The sequence below is a fragment of the Mobula hypostoma genome, chromosome 1, assembly GCF_963921235.1.
Source record: "Mobula hypostoma chromosome 1, sMobHyp1.1, whole genome shotgun sequence".
Taxonomy (NCBI): Eukaryota; Metazoa; Chordata; class Chondrichthyes; order Myliobatiformes; family Myliobatidae; genus Mobula; species Mobula hypostoma.
Genome location: NC_086097.1, coordinates 33,526,064 through 33,544,133, shown reverse-complemented (window position 1 = coordinate 33,544,133; position 18,070 = coordinate 33,526,064). Strand labels below are relative to the sequence as shown.

The 18,070-nt window shown below is 53.0% G+C and overlaps 1 protein-coding gene across 6 annotated transcripts; it reads right to left on the bottom strand.

The window, feature by feature from the left end:
* Window positions 1–918: 918 nt before the first annotated feature.
* On the bottom strand, window positions 919–16,574 carry LOC134352817 (G patch domain-containing protein 2-like). 6 transcript variants are annotated; one of them, XM_063060337.1, is made up of 12 exons: window positions 16,524–16,539; window positions 12,729–12,841; window positions 9,448–9,550; window positions 8,205–8,857; window positions 7,772–7,830; window positions 5,868–6,041; window positions 5,484–5,563; window positions 4,320–4,387; window positions 3,609–3,678; window positions 3,189–3,274; window positions 2,728–2,813; window positions 919–1,839 (listed from the first exon to the last, which is right to left on the bottom strand). In XM_063060337.1, exons 3-12 carry the CDS (start codon window positions 9,496–9,498, stop codon window positions 1,655–1,657), a joined length of 1,512 nt encoding a protein of 503 aa, XP_062916407.1. In that variant the 5' UTR covers window positions 9,499–9,550; window positions 12,729–12,841; window positions 16,524–16,539; the 3' UTR covers window positions 919–1,654. The 6 variants fall into 6 exon arrangements, with proteins under 6 accessions (XP_062916407.1, XP_062916498.1, XP_062916758.1 ...); XM_063060428.1 differs by lacking the exon at window positions 16,524–16,539 and adding an exon at window positions 14,136–14,515; XM_063060688.1 differs by lacking the exon at window positions 9,448–9,550 and having other exon boundaries at window positions 12,729–12,796; window positions 16,524–16,574.
* Window positions 16,575–18,070: the final 1,496 nt, after the last annotated feature.

Here is an 18,070-nt window from a genome sequence, read left to right as displayed (position 1 = left end):
ACTACCTGTGCCCTGCTCTGATTTTCTGTATTCTGCCCAGTGAGGGGCACTTCACCACCTCACTAACACGTCTGCCCCCTCCAGGCAGCACGGTAGTGTCGGTTAGCATTAGCATGACACTGCTACAGCACCAGCAGCTCAGGCTCAATTCCACTGCTGTCCCCGTGACTGTGTGGGTTCATTCCGGTGCTCTGGTCTCCTCTGACATTGCAAGGACATACAGGTTAGAGTCAGTAAGTTGTGGGCATGCTATGTTGGCATCAAAAGGATGGCGACACTTGAGGGCTGCCTCCCCCACTAGCCCATCCACAGATGCAAATGATGTATTTCACTGTATTTCAATGTACCTGAGACAAATTAGGCTGATCTTTCTTTGGATGTGTCCACTAAGGTTCCTCTGTTCAATGCCCCCTGCAGACCGTTACTCATTGTGCGTCACACCTCAGTTAAACCCCCCAAAGGGCATCACCTCATACTGATGAGCTAAATTCTACTATTCTGCCTAACTTACATTTCTATTGCTGACCGTACCCTCGTCACCTTTCTCAGTCACATCTACCTGGTCTGCAAAACATTCAGTCAATGCCAGCTCCCAGCGTGCTAGCACTCCATAGGGATATTCAGGGACAAAAGAATGACCCCACGAGATGTGTCCTGGGATTAAGGGTATGTTCATACTCCCATTACAGCCAGCATTTGAGTGACACATCACACCATATCCACTTCCTTCCCAGTCCTGATGAATGGTCTCTGGCTGAAACATTGATTGTTTATTCCCCTCCACAGATGCTGCCTGGCTTGCTGAGTGTCTTCAGCGTTTTGTGAGAGTTGCTCAGGATTTCCAGTCTCTGCTCAATGAGACACACCAGGAGAAACACTTTGGAAACTACTCAAAGACACATTCCAAAGGAGTTGGGAAATATCAAAATATTTTAATTTAAAATTTTCTTTCTAAAACGTTACTCGGGACATTAGAAATTCCAGAGACTGTGGAACAAATGGCATCTCGACTGCCTTCCTGAAAGCACCAAGAAATTTTGGAGGGGCAGGTAATATTGCAAGTCAGAGGAATAGACCAAACAATAAAACACAGTACAAATAGCGTACAGATTTCACACTGGAACAGTGGGACGTAGAACATCTGAATTGAGATATTCACCACACACTTGCAACAGATTGAGTTGAGAACATCAGTACATTTATATTAATAATGGGTCTAACACCCTTGTGATGTATGAGACAATCATATGAGTGGGTGTAACTTCCTGTATGCACTGCAACACCCTCTGTGTATTGTATTTTATAATACAACCTAGGTTGCTGGTAGAACCCTCCAGTATGTTATATCACCAGTGCAGGGCTGGGTATAACGTGTGCTGTTTGTAGCACAACGTGTTATTAGGTATGATGGTCAGTGTCTCGCTGGAGTACACGATGTAACACTGAGGTAACTGAGCCTTCAAATGGGATCCTGACTGGGCCAGGGTGCCCACAGCTCAGCAAGATCCCACAGGATGGAGCAGGCATGTCTCTGTCCTTACGGAGTCTGAGTGTCTGACAGCCAGGCAGCAGTCGGTACATGGGGACCAGACAGGGCAATGCATGTCCTCACTGACGCTGCCAGAGGTCGCTCTGCTGGGGTCCGGCCGTCTCGTCACAGCTGGGCAGACACTACGGGGGGCAGAGACACCAGGGAATTCACACACTTGCCAGCGCCTGGGCTCTCTGCTCCCGGTCCAGCTCTGGTCTCGCCCTCAGCCCACTCCATGCAGGCAGACGCCTTGTTCCCAGCCCCCTCTGGGCTGCCCCCTTCACCCTCACCGTGGGGACACGAGGTGGCTGTGAAAGAGAGAGAAAGAGAGAGAGAGAGAGAGAGATGGGACTGAATAGAGCCATACTGCGTCCACAACAGTCTGGTACTCAATACACTGTACGCCCACAGAGTGCAGTTCACCACCCACCCACGGAACACTATTCTCCATGCTCTATACACCCACAGAACACCATACACTGTACAACCACAGTACACCACTCACCATACACTGTACAACCACAATACACTACTCACCAGAGTAGACACACCTTACACCATTCAATGTAAAAAGTACATCAACACATCATAAACTGTAAACAATACACTAAACTATTCATCTACAGTATACCTACTGTACTATGTACAGTACACCCAAAGAACACCATTCAATATACACTGTTCACTGCATGCTGCACATCCACTCTACACCTTAACTCACTCCACCCTGCCAGGCACCAGGACTAACTGCCATGCAGCACAAGATCCCACCTACAGGCTGCGAGTCCCTCCCACAGCCATTTTTCAATCCCAAACTAATCCCACTGCTCCGCTCTCTCCCCATAGCCCTGCATCAATCCCCAAAATGATCCCACAGACCCACTCTCCCCATAGCCCAGTGTCAGTCCCCAAACTGATCCCACAGACCCACTCTCCCCCACAGCCCTGCGTCAGTCCCACACTAATCCCACTGACCCTGTCTCTCCCTACAGCATTTTGTTAGTCCTCAAACTAATCCCACTAACCCTCTCTCTCCCCCCACCGTCCAGTGTCAGTCCCCACACTATTTCCATTGCCCCACTCTCTCCTCACAGCCCAGTATCGATGTACCACTGTCCCGTTCAGTGGGGGGCGGGGGGGAGGGGAGAACTATAGCTGTGATTTGTGGGGTGAGGGGCTATCTCTCAGCACAATACCTGCACTAGGACTGGATGTGGTTGCTGTTTTCCGTCTCCGCTTCACGTCACCGGTACACAGGGAGCCCAGGTGGACACTCGTCTGCCTGGGGAGAGGTAATAGGTACAGTCAGTGGCCACAGGAACACAGCAGCACGCTGGGCAGCGTCCACAGGGCAAAACGCAGCAGGACTTCACGGCAAAGGGAGCCTGACCGGGCACACTGCTCAGGTCAGGGTTCGGGAGCAGAGTCCCAAGCTGACCACACTCTGACCCAGGGGTCAGGAGCTGACCCTGATTTGGGGTAGTGAGGTGCAGGTGAGGGGAGAGTCTCAGGAAATGGTATAGACACTATCCAGGGGAGATCCGGTGCCAGGCAGTGGGGGGGAGGGGGGAGGGGAGAAGGGAGACCCAGGGCAGATCATGGTTTGGAGGGAAAGGTGAGAGGAGATCCTGTGCCAGTAGAGGGGTGGGGAACTCACCGTGCCTTGGTCTGCAGGTTGGAGCACTTCCTGTGGGAGCCATCAGTCAGCACCGCCAGTGGGCACAGGGGCATCAAAGGGTTAAACTGCAAATGCAGGAGTAGGAGTCAGTGAAGGAAGCGAGAAGGACAGGGGCGATCTCTGACCTAACCACAGCCCAATCTGTAAACCCCCCCCCACCCCTTAGCACTGCCTTCACTGCGCCACTCCACACCCCCTCCCCAGCCCAGCAGTGGCCAGTGAAGATCAGTGGGCGTTCGAACCACTGACCGCCTTCCTCCCCGTCACTTCAAAACACGTCTCTGACTGTAGTGTCCCAACATGCAACGCAGATCCTTCCACCCTCCCCACAGAGAGACACACACACCCCCCACTCCACACGCACAACCCCCAGCCACGTATCAGCGGGAGTTTACTTACCCCGAGGCGCAGGGGCTGTAGCATGCTCCACTCACGGTACTGACCCCTCACACACACGTCCCGACGTAGCCTGCAGTAAGAGCAGGTCACACACTGACCAGTAACCCCACCATCCTAGTCCCCCCTCTCCCCCCAGCCCAGTGTGACCAACCCTCCCTTCCCACTCCTCACTGACACCCTCCACCCTCACGCGACGTAACCTGCCGTAAGAGAGGGTCACACACCGACTGTACCCTCACCGTCCAAAAACCCCAACAACCCTCTCCCTCCCCGTCACTCCTGGCCCCCACTGTTACCCTTCCCCAACATCATGCTCCTCACAGCCCACCCCCACTCCTCAGTGCCACCCTCCCCCCTCACACGACATAACCTGCCGTAAGAGAGGGTCACACACCGACTGTACTCTCACCGTCCAACCACCCCCAACAATCCTCTCCCGCCCCATCACCCCCTACTCCCAATGTTACCCTTCCCCAACATCATGCTCCTCACAGCCCACCCCCACTGCTCGGGGTCACCTGCCCCCCCTCCCCACCCCTGGGTCACCCAGTGAAGAGGATCCCACTGACTCCCATACTCCACACGCCTTACCTTCCCTGACCCGAGGTCTCCAATCCCCATGCCACTACCAAATGCAACCCCCCCCGCCCCCCGAGGTTTATCCAGTGTTGTGTGTGAGTAGGGGGAGATTTCGCTGTTATCAGTACTTACTCCCTGCGGTAAGGGTCCTGCCCAAAGTGATTCACCCTCTCGCTGGGGACGACTCCCACCGGCCCCTCCTGTTGGCACACACAGACATGTTGGGGGGGGGGCCAGAGAGAAGAGGGGGTTACTACAGTATCATGGTGCCAAAGGCCACTCAGCCCATTGTCACATGCTGGTTCGGTGCCACATCACTCAGTCAGCCAGCTGCTCACCCAGTAAAATTTCCCCTACCACAGGCCATCCCACCCAGGGACGCCTCCTGAGTTGGAGACCTCAGGGGCTACCCCGGACAGTGACTCTCGGATTCCGTCCCTTCCCTCCCCCCACTGACCCATCCCTCCACCAAACCCCCCCTCCCCCTCCAACAACCCTCCCACCCATCATCCGCTGCTCTATCCATCCCCCACCCCAGCCAGATGTGTCACCCTGGGACAGCAGCTGTGGGCCTGAGATCAATGACCAGATTGGGGGGGGGGAGGGGGGAGGGGGCGATGACAAAGGGTGATGGGTCTGGAGCATGCGGCCACACAGGGTAGGGGACAGATATCCCCACACTCAAACCTGACAGGGTGTGAATGTGGAACGGTGATCCTGTGACGTGGTGTGGGTAAGGATTCAGCTGGGGGAAGGGGGGTCACACAAACTGGTAGGGCTAAATGGCCTTTGATGTGGTGAATTTCTTCACTGAGGACTATCCTGGGCCAGGGAGGGTTAAACCGGGGTGGGGGGGGGACACAGCAGTTACCGATCCCACTGCACTGCCAGGGTGGGTGTGATTGCACACCAAGCTGCTGACCCCTGGGACTGCACCCCGTCACCGGCAGCACAACCGGGGCAACCGTCATCACTGGGGATGTGCAGGGAGGGTCTCACCACAGGGTCAGGGCAGATGGAATGGCGTTGAGCCCAGAGGGAAGAGGCAGGGTCAGGTGCAGAGAGGGAGGGCTGAGGATGGGAGGGGGGAGGGAAGAGGAGGGGTGGACATAAGGCTAGGCGTGGGACATTGATCAGAGGAGTGGTGGGTACAGATCCCACACTCCAGCACAGCCCCTGACCCAGTTCTGGGACCTGTGTAAACCCACTGCCCTCCCTATACTGGACCATTTACCCATTCTCCCCACCCCCTTGACCTGTCCCCCACCCCAACCTATCACCCTCCTGACTGCTGACCTTTCCCACCAGCCTCCGACGACCTTTCCGGATGCAGCGCGCGGCGATTCCGGGAAAACGGTTGAGCCGGGCATGGTAGCCTGTGGGAGAGGGGAAGAGACGGACAGGTCAGGGGCAGCGCGATGACGTGTGGAGAACTCAGGGAAACGCATCGACAGTGCAGGACGTGCACACGGAGGGCATTGCATACACGCCAGATGGCACGGTGGCATAGCAGTCAGTGCAATGCCAGAGACCTGGGTTCAATCCCTGGCACTGTCTGTACGCTCTCCCCACGACCACGAGGGTTTCCTCCAGGTGCTCTGGTTCCACAGGGATGCACGGGTTACCAGGTTAATCGGTGATACAGACAGTGTGGTGTACACAGACCAGCCCCACTCTCACCTCTCTGTGCGGGCCGTGTCGGCAGGAGGAAGGCGGGAGAGGGGTATGTACCCACCCCCTGGTCCCCATCGGCCAGCGGAGCCTTCAGGCCGTCCCAGTGCGGCAGGAGCTTGGGCACGCGGAACCCCTGCTCGCAGTCTCCCTCGTAGAACCAGTCGCTCTGCTCGTCGTCACCTGGGGATGGAGGCAGCAGTCAGTGTCCACCCCGTCCATCGAACACCCACGTCACGCCAAACCCTCTGCCTCGCCCCGCCCCATCCACTCACCAACCCCGCCACCCCACACCTGGGCATGGAGGCAGCAGTCAGTGTCCATAGTACCATCAGCCCCAGCCCTACCCTGTCCACCTCAGCCCATTCACCCACTGACCCTACCCACCCTTCCACACCTGGGCACAGAGGCAGCAGCAAGTGTCCACAGTGGCACCACCCCTTGCCCCATCCCACCCGTCTCTCCCTCCGTATCCCCCTCCACCCGCCTCTCCCTCCGTATCCGCCTCCACCCGCCTCTCCCTCCGTATCCCCCTCCACCCGCCTCTCCCTCCGTATCCGCCTCCACCCGCCTCTCCCTCCGTATCCCCTCCACCCGTCTCTCCCTCCGTATCCCCCTCCACCCGCCTCTCCCTCCGTATCCGCCTCCACCCGCCTCTCCCTCCGTATCCCCTCCACCCGTCTCTCCCTCCGTATCCCCCTCCACCCGCCTCTCCCTCCGTATCCCCCTCCACCCATCTCTCCCTCCATATCCCCCCACCCACCTCTCCCTCCATATTCTCCCCCCACCCACCTCTCCCTCCATATCCTCCTCCCCCCCCACCCGCTTCTCTGAGATCCACACTGGGGAAGAGACAGTCAGCTGATTGGGACCAGTGAGACTGGATCCACCCTGGCCTCAGGGAAGGCACAGCCGTGTCTTCCGCCCACCCCCTACCCGGCTGCTGAGAACCAGGGAGGGAGTGGGAAGGAGGGAGTGCTGCAGTCTCACAGGTCAGAGACCTAGATAGATCCCGACCTGTGTCTGTGGAGTCTGCATGCTCCCCGTAACCTCGCGGGGCACCCTAGGGTGGGTTAGCTGGTTAAGGGGCCACTTGTAGAGGTATGGGAGTCGAAGGGGAGCAGGGGTGAGAGAATAAGCAGGGTAAGTGTAAGTGGGTGGTCTACCGCTGAGACACAATGGGCCGAGGATCTCCCATGTGACCCCAGGGCCAGAGCCACCAACTGAACTGAGGGTTTCAGACAACCCCAGCAATGCAGGGAACAAGGCTAGTTCCACACCTACACCACGGCCTGGGTGTCCGTGGAATGTCACAGGTGCTGCTTAAATCCAAGTCGATCCCCATTCCTGACCCTCACTCCCAACACAGCCCGTCACTCGTACCCTCATGGCGTCACTCACCCCTTCAGTCCCACCACCTGGCCTGCCACTCACCGCTCACACACAGTGTTCTGACAACTGTTCAATTGTTGCCTTTTGCTGAGCCAATGTGATGAGAAAACATTTTACTCCCGATCAACTCAAACTGGCCCGGTCACAGGAGACACGGCTCCACAACAGCTCAAACGTGCCCCGACACACCACACTGCCGGAGCTAGCCCAGGTCACAGGCACAGGGGCACACAGCCCCACCCTCCACAATCACAGCAGACTGAAGTGCACGTGGGGGACACCCCGGGGAACCAGCTGAAAGGAGAGTGACACACCGAGTGTTCCTTCTGCACTGCACCATCCCACACGCCATCCCGTCACGCGCTCCCACCCTCCCACACTGTACTGTCATGCGCTCTCGCACCCCCCCCATCACACACACACCATCCCGTCTCGTGTGATCCAGGACATTTCCAGCGACTGGGGCAGGGAGCCATGACTGCTTACACTTTCACGCCCTCCCATAACCCATGCATCCATACCTTGTCGTCCCTCGTCGTTGGTGAAGAGTCCATCACTGCTGCACACGCTGCTGGCGTCACTGGGAACAGAGCAGAGAGTCAATGAGCTCCACCCGTACAGCACCCCAAACCCACCCGAGCACGAGAGATCAACCCCACCCACTGAGCTCCGGGTCTACCCCAAGACCAGTCCATCACTGCTGCACACGCTGCTGGCGTCACTGGGAACAGAGCAGAGAGTCAATGAGCCCCGTCTGAACACCATCTACCCAACCCCAACCAGCCTGCACAATGAGTGACGCTCCCTCCACACCATCCCATCACACGCTGCAGGGTCAGGGGTTTGAGGGGGGTAGGGGATGGAATGGGATGAGGGGCGAGTCAGGGACCAGACTGAGGGTGTAGTGCTCTGGGAACCAACCTCACTCCCCCCACCCTGCTGCCCAGCAGTCACCTGTCGGTCATGTTTTCGTCTGATGCCTTGTGTTCCTGGCTGCAGTCCATGCCTTCACCGGGGGTGGCAGGGGGCCGGGAGCCGCGCTGGCTGCCCCCTCCCTCAGGCAGCCGCTGCTTCTTGTGTTGGCAAGGCCCGGAAGGGCTCCAGGGGCAGGGAGGGGCCGCCGGCTCAGACACCTTCAGTTTCTTCTGCAGGGAGGAGGTGACATCGGCGGGGGGCTTGGCCCGGCGCCTCCTGCGGCCCTGCCCTGGGCCCTGACCTCCCTCCGCCGGACCGTCGCCCTCACCCCAGGCTGACTGCCTGCCCTTCAGTGTCACATTGAGGGAGGAGAGGCGCTGAACGACCGCCCGATCGTCGTCCGAGTCACTGGGAGCTCCCGCCGCGGCGCCCCCTCCGGCCGCCGTCTCCTCCTGGCTGGAACCAGACGCCTCGCTAAAACAGCGGCCATAGTCGAGCGGCCGGTTCGAGATGGAGCGCCGTTTCCGGCCCCGGCGCTTGCGGGTCTGCCGTCGCTGGGGCTGGCGGGGGCTGGGGCACGGCCCCTCCCACCCCTCCTCGTCCAGACGGTTCTGCTCAGATGTCTCGTCCAGCGCAGACGCCAGGTCATGGGCCAGCTCATCCATCATCGGAGGGGTGGGTGGGGTGCGTACCTGGGAAACAGAAATGAAGGGTGGGCAGGAGTTAGACGGGCAGGAGACTGGAACTCCACAGACTCTGTCTGAGTTCCAACGAAAGCTCTCAGCCCAAACAGTGACTGTTTATTCCCCTCCACAGATGCTGCCTGACCTGCTGGTTTCCTCCAGCATTTTGTGCGTTGGTTCTTGCTGCCTCAGTAGAGGAGGCAAAAGAAATTCATGTCCTTGTTGACTCTTACCGATTTATAATAATGTGCTACAGAAAGCACCCTATCCGATGCATCATGGCTTGGCATGGTGACTGCTCTGCCTGTGACTGCAAGAAACTGCAGAGTTGTGGACACAGCTCAGCACATCACAGAAACCAGCCTCCCCTCCACTGACTGTCTAGATTTCTCACTGCCGCAGTTACGCAGTGCAATCAAAACCCCACCCCCCCAATCTCTCCCCCCACCCCCCACTTCCATCAGGCAGAAGATACAAAAGTCAGAAAGCACAAAACACCAGGCTCAAGGACAGCTTCTATCCTGCTGTTATAAGACTATTGAATGGTCCCTTACTACAATAAGGAGGATTCTTTGCTTCACAATCGACCTTGTTATTACCTTGCACCTTATTGTCGGCCGCCACTGCACTTTCTCTGTAGTTTTCTGCATTCTGTTACTGTTCTCCCTTGTACGGGCTCAATGCACCATGTAATGAAATGATCTGCATGAATTGTATGTAAGACAAGCTTTTCACTGTATCTCAGTACAGGTGACAATAATAAACCAGCCACACAAATCCCAAACCACAACTGAGGAACAGCATCCACCCCCACCCCCACCCAACCAGCCATTCACAGCCCCCCCGACTCACCCTCCTGAGATAACCAGCCCACCCAGCCCTGTGCTGGAGCAGCTGGTTCCGCTGATGGGGACTTATCCTGTCCCAGTCTCGGAGACAGACAAGGTCTCCGATGCTGGAGTCCTGGACCAAACACAGACTGCTTCAGGGACGAGCAGGTGGAAGATGAAGATCCTAACTGTGCCTTTCTCTGCACAGAGGCTGCCTGACCCACTGCGCTTCTCCAGCAGCTGATCTTCCTCCTGGAACATTAACCCTGTCTCTCATCCCACGGATGCTGCCCAGTGTGCTGGGTATTTCCAGCACTTTTTCACTTCAGACTTCCAGCAATTGCTCACTCTCCCCAGTACAGCCCCAGCTCCCACTCTCCCCTCATGTCATCCATTTTCTCTGGTGCTCCACTCTTTTAGCTCTGTGCAAATGATGGGTTTGGATTTCATCCTTGATCTGATGAAAGGCTCTCTGTTGCAGCCCCCACAGCTGCTGCCTGACCCTCAGCATTTGATGGGACAACTGGTTTACATTCCACTCCAGATTCGCAGCAGACAACCTTGACCCACTGCAATAGGTCTAAGGCAGACGCCAGTTTCGTCACCCAGCACTCATCTCTGGAACATCTAACCTGCGAGATTAACTAGCAGGTCGAGTTGATGGTCAGGAAGGAAAATGCAATATTAACACTCATTTCGAGAGGACTAAGATATATAAAGGCAAGGATGTAATGCTGCGGCTTTATAAGCCATTGGTCAGACTGCACTCGGAATATTGTGAGCAGTTTTGGGCGTCCGCACTTTACGTTAACGTGTCTTCAGGCCATGCCACGCAGGGTCTTGTGCTAATATTATTTTGAGACTGCATGTGCTGGACCATAACTACATGTGCTGTGTGTGACTATATGAACTGTGTTTTGCACCTTAGCCTCAGAGGAATGTTGTTTTGTTTAGCTGTATACAGGTTTCCCCCGCCATCCGAAGGTAGAGCGTTCCTATGAAACGGTTCGTAAGCCGAAATGCCGTACAGCAAAGAAGCAATTACCATTTATTTATATGGGAAAATTTTGTGAGCGTTCACAGACCCAAAAAATAACCTACCAAATCATGTCAAACAACACATAAAATCTAAAATAACAGTAACATATAGTAAAAGCAGGAATGATATGATAAATACACAGCCTATATAAAGTAGAAATACTTCTCTACAACGATTGCCTGCACAGATCTCCGTAGCGAAAATCTCACGCAAGCGCTCTTGGCAGAAAATCTCACGCAAGCGCTGTTGGCATAAACGCGCTCTCCAGTAACCTTTAAACTATGAAGCTGCCAAATCTACCAAATAACACGTAAAAATACACAGCCTATATAAAGTAGAAATAATGTATGTACAGTGTAGTATCACTTACCGGAATTGGGAAAACAGCGCCGAGCACACTGATGATGGTGTGTTAGACTGAGTCGTCACAGGCTGGGTGGTGCAGTGGCCTCCACCCTCCGGGCCGTCGACCCGATACATTGCTGCGCAGAACGCAGCAGTAGCCGGGAGGCACACAGCACATCATTAAGAAAAAAGCCGAAATAAACACGCTAATTAATTAGGTGCTGCCCAGCATGTAAATGTCGGCACAGATCAGAGCCGATTGCATCGCCTCTGATCTGGGCGGACAATTACATGTCGGCGGCACCTAATTAATTAGCATGTTCATTTAGGCTTTTTTCTTAAAGATGTGCTGTGTGCCTCCTGGCTACCGCTACGTTCTTCGCAAATCAGTACAGTATCTGTCCGGGGCCCGGGTGTTGGGGTGGTGGGACATGGGGGTGTCATCTCATCGTCGATCAGGGCAGGCAGCTCATCTTCTCCTATGACTGCCCGCCTCGATGTCGAAGGTCGAGGTTCGTCGTCGGCTGTGGCTGCTGTGGAAGGCTTGCTTGACTGCTGAGCTTCGCGCATTTTTCTGTCATACAGTTGTTTGTAAGCACTCAAACCATCCTGCAAATATCCCCCAAACCTACGTACCCTTTCAAAATTAAAGTCGTACTTTACCATTGCAGCGAAAATCTCACGCAGTTGCTTCACTTTCTGCATTCAGTTTCGATTGTTATCCTTTCCTCTTCCAATTGCATCAGCTCTTCATCTATCAATTCTTGGTCATGGGATGCCAAAACCTCTTCAACATCATCTTCATCAACTTCCACAAGCCAAACTCACTTTGTCCTTGCTTCGTTCACCACGATCGAAACGCTTAATTATGTCTAGTTTTACGCTAAGTTTAACACCCTTACTCTTTCAGGCTTTTCCGACACCTTAGAACTCATCTTGCTAACGGCTGCTCAATGCAACGTGTTTCAGCAATGCCGTTCCGAATTCGGGCTCGGGGCGCGCGCTGCCTTTTATCGCGCGCTGATTTTTTATCGCACGCTACCTTTCTTCGTAACAGTGAAAACACCTTCTGAAAGTGAAAACAGGGTACTAATGTAGGTCTTTCGTAACAGTGAGGTTTCGTAAAGCGAACGTTCGAAAAACGGGGGACACCTGTACATATGTATGGTTGAGTGATAATAAACTTGAATGTGAACTTATTTATGAAAGGATGTGCTGGCATTGGAGAGGATCCTGAGGAGGTTTAACATACGATGAGTGGCTGATGGTCCTGGGCCTGTACTTGCTGGAGCTTAGAAGAATGAGGGGTCATCTCACTGAAACCTAGCGAATACTGAAAAGCCAAGATAGAATGGAAATGGAGAGGATGTTTCCTACAGTGGGAACAGCCTCAGAATAGAAGGAGGTCACTTTAAAAAGAGAGATGGGGATTTTCTTTAGGCAGAGAGTGAAGAATCTGTGGAATTCATTACATTTAAAGCAGAGGTTGGTAAGTTCCTGATTAGTAATGACGTCAAGGATTACAGTGAGAAGGTAGAAGAATGGGGTTGAGAGGCGTAATAAATCAGGTATGATGGAATGGCACAACAGACTGGGTGGGCCAAATGGCTTAACACTGCTATGACTTATGAAATGTAGACACCAACATCTTTCTGGCTATTCTTACCTGCTCCTTTACTCCAGCTCAGTCCGACCCCGGGTTCAAGGCCCCTCACATTCACGCTGTTTCTATGCCTGCTGACGAGACCAATGTTGGAGTCACGGGTGGGCAGGAGGTGCCTGAAGGATGAGCAATTCAGTGGGAAGACAGAGAACTGAAGCCCCATTGTCACACAGCATGGAAACAGGCATTTCAACCCAACTCACCCTTGCCGGTCAAACAGTCTACCTGAGCTCGCTCTAAACCCTTCGCATGTATATATGTGTGTATCTGTCCAAGTGCATTGTCAGCGTTGTTGATGTACTCTCATCTACCACTTTCTCTGGTAGCTCATTCCCTATGTTCATATCAGAATCAGATTTATTGTTGCTGACATATAACATGAAATTTGTTCAGTAGCAGCAAAACCTTTGGTATCCTCTTTTATATTATTGGCTAGCTTATCTTCATATTTAATCCTTTCTCTCCTCATGGCTTTTTCAGTTCCCTACTGATGGCTTTTAAATACATCTCAATCCTCTATCTTCCCACTTTTTTTAATGTAATACTCCTTCTCTCGCTTTCATGCAGCCTTTGAGTTCCCTCGTCAGCCACTGGTGCATCATCCTCCCTTTAAAACACTTCTTCATCTTCGGGATGTATCTCTCCTGCGTCTTCCAAACTGCTCCCTGAAACTCCAGCTATTGTTGTTCTGCCGTCATCCCTGCTAGAGTCCCCTTTCAATCATCTTAGACCAGGTAATCTCTCATGCCTCTGTAATGTCCTTTACTCCACTGAAATGCTGATACGTTATCTACTCCTTTTTAAACCTCAGGGTGAATTCCATGCCTTTTCTATCTCCCTTTGTAATTTGTACCCCTCATTCTGGCTACTATTCAGAGGTTGTATACAATTCCCATCAGGGTCCTTTTACCCTTGCAGTGTCTTACCTCTATCCACAAGGATTCTACATCTTCCGACCCCATGTCACCTCTTTCTAAGGATTTGATTTCATTTTATCAAGAGTCACCCCACCCTCTCTGCCTACCCATCTGTCCTTTTGATACAAATGCGTTTCCTTGGATATTAAGCCTCCAGCTATGATCTTTCAGCCAAGATTCAGTGATGCCTAGAAGTTATACCTGCCAATCTCTAACTGCACTACAGATCACCTACCTTATTCCATATACGGCATGCATTCAAACGTAACACCTTCAGTCCTGTATTCATCAACCTTTACAATTTTGCTCCATGTTACACTTCAACTGATCCCACTGACTGCAATTTTGTGCTATCATCTGCCTGTCCTTCCTGCATCTATTTGTATACCAACTGTCCCATCCTCCACCCTATCACTCCAACGCCCTTCACCTCCTGCTAAATATGTTTGGCCCAGGATATATATATAGGCAAGACCATGGATTTGATTTGCACCTTGGAAGGTTTCCAGGGTCTCCCCTCTCCATGCCACCGATGTTGTCCAAGGGAAGGGCACTCGGACCGATACAGCTTGGCACCAGTGTCGTCACAGAGCAATGTGTGGTTAAGTGCCATGCTCAAGGACACAACACGCTGCCTCAGCTGAGGCTCGAACTAGCGGCCTTCAGATCACTAGACCAACACCTTAACCACTTGGCCCAGGACAGATCCTCTGAGATGTTGATGCCTAGGAACTTGAAGCTGCTTACTTTTTGCATTGCTGACCCCTCTTATATGGTCCTCTGGTCTCATTAAAACCTTTCCCCTCTCTCCTTAAACTTCTATACTCCCTCACCCTTGGAAAAAGACTGCGATGCCCGTCATGATTTTATCAACCTCTATCAGGTTACCTGTCAGCCCCCTTCACCTCACCCCCACAGACCCCTTGCCTTATGGTATTGGCCCATGGCATATAAAAGATTGGGAATCCCCACTTTAGAACACAGCACAGTGCAGGCCCTTCGGCCCACAAGGTTGTGCCAACCCTTTAACCCACCCCAAGATCAATCTCACCCTTTCCTCCTACATAGCCCTCTATTTTTCTTTCATCCATGTGCTTTCTAAAAGTCTCTTAAATCTCCCAAAGTACCTGCCTCTACCACCACCCCTGGCAGTGTGTTCCACACACTCTCCACTGTGTAAAAAAGACACTACACTGATATCTCCCCTATTTACCATCAATCACATAAGAATTATGCCCCTTTGTATTAGCCATTTCTGCCGAGATAAAGTCTCTGTCTATCCAATCGTTCTATGCTTATTATCTTGTATAGCTCTATCAAGTCCCCTTTCATCCTCCTTCACTCCAAGGGAAAAGCCCTAGCTCACTTAACCTATCCTCGTAAGAAATATCCTTTAATCCGGGCAACATCCTGGTAAATCTCCTCTGCACCCTCTCTTAAAGCCTACACATCCTACCTCTAACGAGGCGACTAAACCCGAACACAATATTCCAAGCATGGTCCAGCCAGGGCTTTATAGGGCTGTGGCGTTACCTTGTGGCTCTTTAACTCAATTCCCCCCTCTAATGAAGACCAACACACCATACGCCCTCTTAACCACCCTATCCATTTGCAGGGCAACTTGTGCAGAATAATCCCTTAAGGCTGTTCTATCACTGAAGAAGTTTGATCAAATCCTTTACAGTTCAGACGAATGAGGAGAGATCTGACTGAAACTTACAGGTGCTGAGGGAGCTTGACAGGGTAAATGTGAGGTGTTTCCAATAGACAGAGAGTCAGCCAGTGGGGAGGCACAGATACAAGATAAGGGGAGGTTATTTAAAACTGAGGTGTATAGAGATTTGTTCTCAGAGGCTGGAGAGTTTCTAAATTCTCTGCTGCAAGGGGAGAGTACGCTACAGCATTTATGATTACAGAAGTGAACAAGTATCAAAAGGCTGGACAAAGTGAGACTCAGGGATCCACAGGAGGAGCCAAGCCTGGCACAGATCTTTCACAGCTTCCTCGTATTATCTTGCATACTCCGGCATTTGTATTAGTCCGATATTGCTTGTCCCAACCCTGCTTTTTCCCCTCCACCCAACCAATCCTCAACATCAACCTCCCAATCCTATCATGCCCCAACTCCATCATACCCCCATCCCAACCTTCCCATCCTTCTAACTCTTCACCATCTCACATCCAAACCCTTCCACACTATCAACACCACCCCACCCAATGACTCCCCACAGACCTACTACAAACTCCCCTCCCAAATTGTCCCAAACATCCTCATCAGCAATATTCTCCTCAGTCTGAATCCTCACCACAACAATTCCAACCCACATGCCAGCCATTCCCCCTTCCTCCTAAACCTTCAACATCACCCACAAACCCACATCATCCACATCCCAACCCTCTCCTCTGCATATCTGACTCAACCTCCACAACCCACAAATTACAACCATCTTCTCCCATCCCAACCTTCAACAGACCCCAAACCCCACAACAGGTTACCCATCCACCAGCTTCTCATCTCCTCCACCTAACACACCTCTCTCCCTCAGCCCAAACCCAAACATTCCACACAAACTACCCCTCCCTCCCCTCAGCCCAAATATTCCACTCAATCTCCCCCTCCCCTTCACACTCACACCTCCCTCCCCTCAGCCAGACCCACACATCCCATCCCACCCCACCCAGTTCACCAACCTCTCCTCATCTCTCTCCCCTCAGCCCACAACCCACCAACACCCACCTCCTCCTCCATCAAATCCACCCGCTCGTCACCTTCCTCACCTCCCCCTCCTCTTTCCCCTCACGGATACTCCTCCCTCCCCTTCAGTCCCTAAACCCCACTCTACACTTCTCCCCGCCCTCCACTACCAACTCCCTCACTCACCCAGAGCTCCGGCCGCCCTGCAGCAGCGCAATGGCGTCACTTCCGACCCGCTGGGGACTCCACGGAGAACGCTTCCGCCCCACTCAATCGTCATTTCCGCTCTCCGCCGTGTCGCCAGAGCAGGAGTCTCCCGTTATAGATTCCGAGCCGCAGAAACCGGCCCTTCGGCCCCATGGACTATTACTCTCCCTAGTCCCGTCCAAATACGCATATATCCGGTCCCTTAGAATAACTGCCAATAACTTACCTACTAGTAATCACACAAAATGCTGGAGGAACTCGACAGGTCAGACAGTATCTATGGAAATGAATAAACAGTCGACGCTTTTGGGCCGAGACCCTTCTTCAGGACTGAAAAGGAAGAAGCCAGAATAAAAAAGATGGGGAAGTGGAAGGAGGATAGGCAGAAGGTGATAGGTGAACCCAAGTGGATAGGAAAGGTAAAGGGCTGGAGAAGAAGGAATCTGACAGGAGAGGAGAGTGGACCATTTGGAGAAAGGGAATGAGGAGGGGACCCAAGGGAAGTGATAGGCAGGTGAGAAAAGGTAAGGGGTCGGAGTGATGAATAGATGAAGGGGGAGGGGAGGGATTTTTTTTTTACCAGAAGAAGAAATTGATATTCATGCCATCAGGTTGGAGGCTACCCAGACAGAATATCAGATGTTGCTCCTCCCTTGGGGTGGCCCCATCATGAAGAGACCATGACCATATGTGGGGATGGCAATGACAATGGGGCCGGGAAGTTCTGCTTTTGGCAGATAGAGTGGAGGTGCTCGACGAAGCGGTCCCCCAATTTACAACGGGGTTTCACCAATGTAGAGGAGGCTGCATCGAGAGCACCGAACACGATAGAAGACCCCAGCAGACTCGCAGGGGAAATATTGGCTCACCTGGAAGAACTGTTTGGGGCCCTGAATGGAGATGAAGGAGGAGGTGTATGGGCAGATGTAGCACTTGGGCCGTTTGCAAGGATAATTGGCCGGTGGGGGGACATTAGTTGGGTGGGATGAATGGACAAGGGAATCACAGAGGAAGCGATCACTGCGGAAGGTGGAGAGGGGGAGAGGTAAAGATAAATTTGTGGTAGGATCCCTTTGGAGATGGCAGAAGTTGCGGGGAATGATGTGTAGGATGCGGAGGCTCGTGGGGTGGTAGTGAGGACAAGAGGAACTCTATCACTGTTAAGGTGGCGGGAAGATGGTGTGACCTGGCTGCTCGAGAAATGGAGGAGATGTAGGTGAGGGCAGCATCAATGGTGGAGGAAGGAAAACCCTGTTCTCTGAAGAAAGAGGATATCTCTGATGTCCTGGAAAAGAAGATGGGAACAGATGCGATGGAGACGAAGGAACTGAGAAAAGGGAATAGCACTTTAATAGGAGACAGGATAGGCAGAGGTATAGTCAAGATAACCATGGGATTCAGTAGGTCTGTCTCAACAGATGGAGACAGAGGGATCGAGAAAGGGGAGGGTGGTGTCAGAAATGGACCAAGTGAATTTAAGGGCAGGGTGGAAGTTGGAGGCAAAGTTAAGGAAGTTGACGAGCTCA

Excerpts from the sequence above, each read along its gene's own strand:
- LOC134352817 (XM_063060337.1), bottom strand. The coding sequence starts at position 9,498 with ATGCAGAAAACTACAGAGAAAGTGCAGTGGCGGCCGACAATAAGGTGC. Across the intron at positions 7,831-8,204 it reads GACGAAAACATGACCGACAG|TGACGCCAGCAGCGTGTGCA; the intron begins GTGACTGCTGGG and ends CTCTGTTCCCAG. Across the intron at positions 1,840-2,727 it reads CACATCCAGTCCTAGTGCAG|CCACCTCGTGTCCCCACGGT; the intron begins GTATTGTGCTGA and ends TCTCTTTCACAG.